This window comes from Setaria italica, chromosome I (assembly GCF_000263155.2).
Source record: "Setaria italica strain Yugu1 chromosome I, Setaria_italica_v2.0, whole genome shotgun sequence".
Taxonomy (NCBI): domain Eukaryota; kingdom Viridiplantae; phylum Streptophyta; class Magnoliopsida; order Poales; family Poaceae; genus Setaria; species Setaria italica.
In genome coordinates, this window is record NC_028450.1 from 40,773,083 (window position 1) to 40,782,732 (window position 9,650).

At 43.0% G+C, this 9,650-nt stretch overlaps 1 protein-coding gene and 1 long non-coding RNA gene across 2 annotated transcripts; both read left to right on the plus strand.

The window, feature by feature from the left end:
* The first annotated feature begins 758 nt into the window (after nucleotides 1-758).
* On the plus strand, nucleotides 759-3,125 carry LOC101770341. Its single transcript, XR_214564.4, has 3 exons — nucleotides 759-916; nucleotides 2,026-2,291; nucleotides 2,746-3,125. It is a non-coding gene; the product is annotated as an uncharacterized LOC101770341 (long non-coding RNA).
* A 266-nt stretch (nucleotides 3,126-3,391) lies between these two features.
* Nucleotides 3,392-8,388, plus strand: LOC101770596 (ribonucleoside-diphosphate reductase large subunit). The gene is made up of 17 exons (XM_004954215.3): nucleotides 3,392-3,887; nucleotides 4,008-4,069; nucleotides 4,157-4,244; nucleotides 4,576-4,839; nucleotides 4,938-5,178; nucleotides 5,254-5,330; nucleotides 5,510-5,680; nucleotides 5,761-5,853; nucleotides 5,995-6,144; nucleotides 6,220-6,306; nucleotides 6,388-6,552; nucleotides 6,629-6,748; nucleotides 7,066-7,268; nucleotides 7,340-7,489; nucleotides 7,587-7,734; nucleotides 7,894-7,977; nucleotides 8,079-8,388. Exons 1-17 carry the CDS (start codon nucleotides 3,660-3,662, stop codon nucleotides 8,178-8,180), a joined length of 2,433 nt encoding a protein of 810 aa, XP_004954272.1. The 5' UTR covers nucleotides 3,392-3,659; the 3' UTR covers nucleotides 8,181-8,388.
* The last annotated feature ends 1,262 nt before the right edge of the window (nucleotides 8,389-9,650 follow it).

Genomic DNA, 9,650 nt, shown 5'->3' on the forward strand with positions numbered 1-9,650 from the left:
ATATGTTGCAATATCACAATTGAATGTTGCAATCTTATATATTGATTGTTTTCGTTACATATTACCAATAAATGTATATTTTATTTACATTTTTAATATTTTTAGGATGTTGTAGATGTAGTTTGACAATATTGCGATTATAATTTAAATGTAACAAAAAGCAGACAATGATGTTGCAAAACTTGTTTTTGTGATTTGTTCATCTTAGTAGATGTTACATAAAATGTGGTGTCACGTTGCGGCGGGAATTTTTTAATCTTAGAATCGGATGATATAGTCATTTTTATGTATGTTTTGTAATGTTGTAATAAGTAATTTCTAATGCTGCAGTAGTTAACTTTAAATGTCACGACGCCGCACGGTAGTAGTTTCATAAGGAAAATAATAATTGGTACAGAAAAGACTATCAAAATTGAAAATTACAACTAAATTTGATAGTCTTTTCTCCACCACGTCCATTGTAAACAACTAATCATGGCTACTCCAATATCGTTCCCTATCACCCATTTGAGAGGGCAAACAGAGAACTAAGCAAAATCTGGATGAATCCTAATTGTACAAAGGTGTTTGAAGACCGCAATAGTTGTCCGATATGGTGCCATGTCATCAATCCTTGGTGGCTAACTATGCAGCGGCCCCCACATGTCAGGTTCCAAGGCTGAGGCGAATTGGGCCCATAACAACCGGGTGGGCTAGCGATGGCGCGAGGCCCCTGAAGCCCTCTTACTTCCCACAGCCCAAGGCCTGTCGCGCGTCTCTCGCGTTCTCGCCTCGTCAGTCTCTTTTATTCCTCGTTTCGGTGGCGGCGGGTGTGGCGCTCGCACCGGCTGCCGCGGGTCGGCGGGTGGGAGCGGCGCGGCGTCCCCGGCGTCCGCGGCTCCTGTTTGAGCTGCAACCCCTGCGTCGAAATCTGGTGGTACTACGTTGTCTCCGACCGCTTTTCTTTGCCGCAAGCCCGTAACCACCTTTCCGCATGCACAAACCCTAGCTCCCTCCTGAAATCTAAATGTCTTTATTACTGTTATTTGTTACTGTTTCAATGATTCGTTACCAAATAGCTTTGTAGGTACCACTGCTGTATGATTCCTCCCAGTCGATGAGCTGGTTTTGGGTTATTCATGTTTTGCGACTAGTGGCTTAAGGAGTGGGATCTGCGTGTTCACAGTTTGAGTATTTTTTTTCCTTCTTTTAGTTCGGGGCTGGATACCTGTTCTTTCTTTTTCCATGCAAGACAAGGTACGCGGAACGCTGTGCCAAATCTGGTTCGTTAAGGTTGGGTGCTCCGGTGATGACCAAATTTACCTTCAATGTCGTTCCAATTCCTGAAAGCGGCTCCTGTGAGATGCTGCACACCGTGTGGAGATGAAGAGACATCTGAGGAGCTTAGTTCGTTTTTTAAATAGATTAACGCTTTGAGAATTCTTGTTTGTTAGTTTCTTCTTTTGCGCTGCACTGAATCTGCTTTGATAAGGCTCTTTACTCCTGTGATGACTGAATTTACATCCTATATCGTTCCAATTCCTGAAAGCAGCTCCTGTGAGATGCTGCGCATCATGCAGAGATGAAGAGACATCTGAGGAGCCTAGTTAATTATTATTTTTTTGGGAAACTTTTTGTTTGTCAGTTTCCTTTGATATCGTTTGTTCAGTTTTCAAACTATTTTTTTTTATGTCGAAGTTTGGTTCCATTTGATGACGCAAACAGGTCTAAAGCTTTAAGGCCTGTTTGCACTGTAGAAATTCACAGAAATCTTATAGGAAACAACACTTGCCTTTTGGTTTTCCTGTGAGTGCTGTTGAAACTTTGCTTTGCTATTTAGGTGCAACGTTCAAACATTTATGAGTGATTGGGACAAACCACAGTGTGGATTCATGCTGTTAGTTCATCAATAGAAACACCAGATGTTTAAAAGTTTGGGGACGCAGTATTATTTCTTATATAATCCATTGCTATATATTGTTTACATGTTTGTCTTTTTTAAAGCTTCAGTTCCTCATTTGAGAGACCAGCATTTTATTGTTGCAGATGAGGGCAGATTATGATAAACAACACAAACCTGCAGATGTCTTTTGCAGTCCTCCATCGGAGGCTAGGTCGTGAGTCATGATGCAAGGTGCGGAGATAAGTTTGAAGCTGGAAAACGTATGCCTGCTTAATTGATCTCAATCACAGCCCACTCAAGTACTAGTCCTGGTTCGATTCAACTACACACAGTGCTTGCTGAATCCATGTGATGCAGCTCCAGGAAGTAATGTGAACCACAGATATTTTCAGAAGAGCATGGTTACAGCGTATGTTTAATTTCTAGTAATAATTTCTTTTTACTAGCGCTGTCTTGATTTTATCATTTTATTAATATCAAAAGAAAATATACTTAACTGTGGTGCTGAAATCTTAGTTCCTTTTCCATTTACCGCTGTATGTTTCGTTTGTCTGCTTACTTAGGAAAATCGCATCATGGAAACCACTGGACTACTGAACCTGACCTTAACATTGTAGACTGTGAAAAATGATAGGCCTGTGCTCTCAAGTTCAGTGATTAATCAGTTGTCAGAAATGATACCTATTTGTCATCTTTTGGTTGCAATGTCTATTGTTGATCATCATAACTTGCATGTTGCAATCATGTATTACCTCTTGGCGTCCATTCGAGAATGCACATTGCACGGACCTTTTACTCGGCATTTCTGTTTAGAACTATGATTGGTTGTCCCAGATAGGCGCTTATACTTTCTCTGGATGCAGGCTGAGTACGGAGCTGGCATCAAACAGTCTTTGCGCAGCAGCATCAGTCCTCTGCTTATGCAAGGCTAGCAGCAAGAGGGCTCCAGCATCTTATATACAATGTTAACATTCCAGCAACACCTGCAGCAGAGAGGACACTATCCTTCAACGGATGCCCAGAGGAGACGGGATCAGGAGACTGAAGCGTTTCAGGAACATTGGGAGTGCTCGATATATCTAAAAAATATTCAGAACTGTAGGAATGCTCGATATATCTAAAAAATAATCCCAATTGTGGTATTAGAAAGATGTATTCTGATGTTTTTTGTTCAATGTAAAATTGAAATTGCAGAACCGTATTGCATACAGTACATATCGTGTATCGTTATTCTTTGGATCAATCCGACCCTGTGATCCCAGCTGGGACCTTCAGTTTTCTCGCGGAAGGCCCAAAGCTGAGTATTCAATTCGATGACGTTTTGTTCTCTGTGATTGAAGATATACTGGCGCTATCTTGAACTTGAAGGATGAATTTTCAACTGCAATATAAATTTTAAAATTTCATTTTTTGCACAAAATGACAATGACATGACAGCGAAACCCTCCCGCGCGCCATTTTTGCCGGCTTGCGTCCGTCCCTCCAACCAAAACTGCACGTACACTCGAAAGACGCGCGCGAAAATTTCCCTCTCCCGCGCTTCCGAGCGAGCGGTTCCTCCTCCCCAATACCATTCAAAATTGAAAAGATTCTCATCATCTAATCACACCGTGATTACGATCACCGTTTACAACCTCTTGCCGCCCCGTCTCCTCCTTTCCCCTCCCGAACCCTTCCCGATCCCCACTCCCCAGCCCGCGCCACCGGCCCCGTTCGATCGGGGCACCCCCGGCGTGTTCGACGGAAAGCCCGAGACGCCGGCAGGGTAGGCGGCGCGATGTACGTGGTGAAGCGCGACGGCCGGCAGGAGTCGGTCCACTTCGACAAGATCACGGCGCGGCTCAAGAAGCTCGGCTACGGCCTCAGCGCGGAGCACTGCGACCCCGTCCTCGTCGCACAGAAGGTCTGCGCCGGCGTCTACAGGGGCGTCACCACCAGCCAGATCGGCGAGCTCGCCGCCGAGACCGCCGCCGCCATGACCGCCTCGCACCCCGACTACGCATCGGTGACTGATCTGCTCGCCCCATAATTCAATCGTCTGCGAGATTTTTTTGGTCTGCTGCTAGAGCAACTCGATTGGATAATTATTGACTACTTTTGCCTTTTCCTCCTTTGCTCTGTGAAGCTGGCGGGGAGGATCGCCGTCTCCAACCTGCACAAGAACACCATGAAGTCCTTCTCAGAGACGTACGATGACTTCATTTTTCTTGTCTACTCTAGGAGGAGAGTTTGATTATCCGTGTCGTGATTGGTTCTATTAATCTCTGTATGCAGGGTAAAGGTTCTGTATGTGCATTGCGATGAGAGGTCTGGCTTGATGGCTCCCATGATTGCTGATGATGTCTACGAGATCATAATGAAGGTGTGATGCATGGGCTAAGGGTCCAACAATTTATTTAGAGCAAAAAAACATGTATCATCTTTCTTGCCATTTCGATAGTTTGTGTGTTTTACTGTTTATACTTTCTGCGATAGCTTATCATTGGAATGCTGTAATTAAGATCTGATATGGTTCTTTTGGTGCTTAATTTTATGCAAAAAAAACCATGAAATAGATGGAATACTATTTGTGTTTGTAATTTACACTGGTGCATCTGTGTACTTAGTTTATTTCATTTCTGACTAACTCCTCTTATCATATAGTCTGACTCATGGAACTAAGCACTCAACTTTTGACTTCTGTATAACTTCAGAATGCTGCTCGCTTGGACAATGAGATAAAATATGACCGAGATTTCGACTACGATTATTTTGGTTTTAAGACACTTGAGAGGTCTTATCTGTTGAAAGTTGGTGGAAAGGTCGTGGAAAGGCCGCAGCATATGTTGATGAGAGTTTCTGTTGGCATACATAAGGATGATATTGAATCGGCTGTCAGAACATACCACATGATGTCTCAGCGCTGGTTCACTCATGCTTCCCCGACCCTTTTCAACGCTGGCACTCCAAGGCCCCAGGTACTGCAGTGCCACCTTCAACCAAAAATGTGTTCAGTGTGGAGTGTGGACTGTTAACTTGTGCATTTAATCTCATCCTTCTATTTAATGTTGCGCAGCTAAGTAGCTGCTTCCTTATCTGCATGAAAGATGATAGTATTGAGGGAATTTATGATACTCTCTCGGAATGTGCTGTGATAAGCAAATGCGCTGGAGGAATTGGTGTCTCAATTCACAACATTCGAGCTACTGGGAGCTACATTCGAGGAACAAATGGTACTTCTAATGGAATTGTTCCTATGCTACGTGTTTTCAATGATACTGCCCGTTATGTTGATCAAGGTGGAGGCAAGAGAAAAGGTAAGTAGCATCAGTAAGTTAGCCTGGTCCTATTTACATGATTGCTGAGTATTTCTTACAAATACCTTTCACTAGGTGCATTTGCTGTTTATTTGGAGCCTTGGCATCCTGATATCTTTGAGTTTCTTGATCTAAGAAAGAACCATGGAAAGGTAAAAGCTCTTGAACAATAGCACACATTCTTGAAAATTGCCAGCTGCGATTGAATACATTTTGACAATTGATTACTGTCTTCGTAGCACACTGTATAAGAATTGCACTATAAGCGCTTGGCATGCTATTACATTAGATTGCCTCATCTGTGAGAAGTTTTTTTATGTGATATTTATAGGAGGAGAATCGTGCAAGGGATCTTTTCTATGCTCTGTGGATTCCTGATCTATTCATGGAAAGGGTACAACGCAATGAACAGTGGTCACTGTTTTGTCCCAATGAAGCTCCAGGTTTGGCTGATTGCTGGGGAGATGAGTTTCAGAATCTGTACGATAAATATGAAAGAGAGGTAAGCTGGATGCTGCACCTGTATATGCAATTTTTTCAAGGTGACCAAAGATATATAATAACCCAGCTATGTGATTTCAGGGCAAGGCAAAGAAAGTGGTTGCAGCACAGGCCCTCTGGTTTGATATTCTGAAGGCACAGATAGAAACTGGAACACCGTATATGCTTTATAAGGTATTAAATTCATAAGGACGCAATTGTTCAATTCATAAGGGTGCAATTGTTCCGCCTCTAAATATGCCATTCTTTTATCACATATGCCCTTTTTTACTGAAAAACGTGAAGGTCTGGCTCTAAAAAGGTTATGATATGCAGGATAGTTGCAACAGAAAAAGTAACCAACAAAATCTTGGCACAATTAAGTCTTCCAATTTGTGTACTGAGATAATTGAATACACAAGTCCTGAAGAAACTGCCGTATGCAATCTTGCATCAATTGCCTTACCACGTTTTGTGAGGGAAAAGGTACATGCCGACGTCTTTTCAATTATTTGGTTAGTTAGTTGTAATTAGCTTAACTTACACTTGCACATGTTTCAGGGTGTTCCTATTGAGTCCCATCCAGCTAAGCTTGTTGGTAGCAGTGGGTCAAAAAATAGATACTTCGACTTTGATAAACTAGCTGAGGTTTGTCTACCTCACATTTCAAGTAGATGTACGATTCTCCCTTACCAGTCTGAATAATACGAACATAATGTTGACTGACAGATTACTTTGATGGTTACATGTAATCTCAACAAAATCATTGATATTAGTTATTATCCCATTGAGAATGCAAGGAGGTCAAATATAAGGCACAGGCCAATTGGGATAGGTGTTCAAGGCTTGGCAGATACTTTTATTCTACTTGGAATGCCATTTGATTCACCAGAGGTAATTTTTCAAGCTGAAAAGTTGGGCTATCCATTTTGTACTTTCCTGATATGAAATATGATGTTTTTAATCCCAGGCCCAGCAGTTAAACAAGGATATTTTTGAAACTATTTATTATCATGCCTTGAAAGCTTCTGCTGAGCTTGCTGCAAAAGAAGGTCCTTATGAAACGTATGCTGGGAGCCCTGTCAGCAAGGTTTGTGTGTGATGTTGTTTGCAACCATGTCCATCAATATCTTGTTTGATTGTGTTGAGCTACTCACATGATACAGTTTATTATTGATAGAAATATCCAAAAATCTATTAGTGCTCTTTGGCAAGGAAATAATGATAAGTATGCTATCCTTTTTCCGGTTCAGGTCATTTGTTTATTAGGCTATACATCATCATTCACTTATAAGATTGTAGCTCCTCAGCTGTTCCCATTTAGAGAAGAAACTATTAACCTTAATAGTCTAGCTGATAATTTTTGGAATGGCCGGTTCTGAGTACACTTCCTCTGCACTTCTGCAGGGCATTCTTCAACCTGATATGTGGAATGTCATTCCATCAGACAGATGGAACTGGTCAGCAATGAGGGAGATGATTTCTCAAGTTGGATTGAGGAACTCTCTTCTTGTTGCCCCTATGCCCACTGCTTCCACTAGTCAAATTCTTGGCAACAATGAGTGCTTTGAACCATACACATCAAATATATACAGTCGAAGAGTTTTAAGGTTAGCATGTCTGCTGCTCATAGTTTGATGTTTTAATGTAAGGGTTTCTCTAATTAGTTTTCTTGCTGCAGTGGTGAGTTTGTCATAGTAAACAAGCATCTTCTCCATGATCTGACTGAGATATGTGTCTGGTCTCCTGTTCTGAAAAACAAGATTATCTATGAGGATGGCTCTGTCCAAAAGGTTACTGAGGTTCCAGATGATCTAAAAGCAGTTTACAAGTATGCGAATTACCATCTTAGCTATAATTTTAACGTTACTCAAACTAGCAAACTATCACTCATGTTTGTTCTAAATGTTTATCGATCACTGGCACAGGACTGTTTGGGAGATCAAGCAGAAAACTATTGTTGACATGGCCATTGATCGCGGTTGCTATATCGATCAGAGCCAGAGCCTTAATATTCACATGGATCAACCAAACTTTGGGAAGCTGACTTCCTTGCACTTCCATGCTTGGTCAAAGGTAACTCTCAGATGCAACACAACTGTTCACTTTCCTTTTTTCTTTTCTACTTTTTTTACTGAAAAAGAGGCAGGAGTACGATGCAATTTTCTTTATTGTGCAAGTAGGAGTCACCAAGGAAAACACTAATATTGAGTTCCCTCTCTTTTTCGATATCAGGGCCTGAAAACAGGGATGTATTACCTAAGAACACGCGCTGCAGCAGATGCAATTAAGTTTACAGTGGATACTACTCTCCTCAAGGTGGTTCGTGCTGATTGTGTTCTAGCCCTTATCTGATGGACTACATTTTGGATAAATTTTCAATATGCTGCTTAACCTTGTGAAAACGTCGAAATCTGTAGGAGAAGCAACAAACTTCAGAAGAAGAGGATGTCCAGGTTAAAATGGCACAAGTGGTCTGTTCCTTGAACAACCGGGATGAGTGCTTGGCATGTGGAAGTTAGATCTCGTCCACATTGCGCCTCATGCTGACCCAGGCAATCTTGTACTAGTTCCATAGCATTAAATACCCACAGAGGTAAGCTGCCTGTGCATGAACTCCGGACTGTGAGAGTACCAAGCAAGCCTTTGCTACCAGAACTTGTGTACTCATGCTTATGCTATTGTAAATATAAATATCATGCATCTAATATAAATGTATAATATGTGCTATCCATGATTGTTGACAACTAGACATTTTTAAATATGTATAAACCAAATATATACCGGCAGGTGCCTGAAAGCTTATTGCAACTGCAAACCTCAATCTTTTTTTCGTGGATATGCAAGAGAGCTGCGTATCTTTGTATTAAGAAGGAATAACGTTTAGAAACGTTACAACACGGGCTAACCGGGCACACGCGCACACGGAATGTCTAGAACACTTAGTTAGCAAACCTCAATCTTGATCTGGCCAAATCCGGGTACTTGCGTTGGGCGTCTATACATCCTGCACACCCCAGGGACTTGACACCCAAAGTGACGGCTTGCAGATTCAATGCCAGCCCCATGACCAGCCTCGCAGACGGCAGGTCCTTCTCTACATGGAACGCCCGTTTGAAAGAGAGCTGCTTCAGATGATGGTGCCTGAAATCAGATGATGGCTCTAGTTCCCATTCCAGGTTCGCGTCCTCGTCACCTTTCTTGTGCCAGGAATCCATGCATATGTGGTTGCATATCTGCACGCGATCGACAAGAAGCAAGTTAAGGTTTCCGTTTCACCATATATGGTGATTGGTGAACATGACTAGGCCTCGGTGCAATTTAGGACGAACAGCCGCATTACGCACCATGATATCAAGAGTACCCAAGAATGGCGCCGCTTCCAGTAGGAACGTCGTCCATGAGAGATTACATCCAGGAGAGATATCGGTCAGAGTCAGATTCTTGAGCCCTCTGAGTGCAGCTCTGAGCTGCTTGAGATGTTCTGGCTGCAACCATACCTGTAACAGACGTCAACAACAACCAAACATGGTGAACTTGACAATGAAATTTCATCTTTCTTGGTGATCACCAGTATCCAAAGTTCAAAATACTCGTGTTTGAATTTGTGCCTGTGTAGCACAGTTGGCGTGCATAGCGTACGTTCCTTGCCATTCTCAAACGCGAGGAAGAGGACCTCCAATTGGCCGCCGCCGTTTACCAGAAGCTCACTTAACTTGAGCTTCGCAAAACTACCCTCATCCTGGTAATGACCTAGGTACAAACCCTTGAGCGATGGAGTGCAGCCAAACGAGACAGGGGGAGAATCTTCAACGACGATAGCGCGGTAGCGGAGCGCGACGAGCTCCGGCGCCTGCACCAGCTCGACGCTGCCAATGTGGCACAGGGTCGCACAGCAGCATCTGGAGCCGCGACTCCGGCGCGTCGATGGCCAGCGGCGGCCGCTGGGGAGGCTCGTCGCCGATGGCCGGAAGCAGGGCGCACGAAGACAG

Bases quoted from the DNA above. Each gene is read 5' to 3' on its own strand.
- LOC101770596 (XM_004954215.3), top strand. From the start codon at position 3,660: ATGTACGTGGTGAAGCGCGACGGCCGGCAGGAGTCGGTCCACTTCGAC. The intron at 6,749-7,065 runs GTTTGTGTGTGA...GCACTTCTGCAG, and splicing joins CTGGGAGCCCTGTCAGCAAG to GGCATTCTTCAACCTGATAT. The intron at 7,269-7,339 runs GTTAGCATGTCT...TTCTTGCTGCAG, and splicing joins TACAGTCGAAGAGTTTTAAG to TGGTGAGTTTGTCATAGTAA.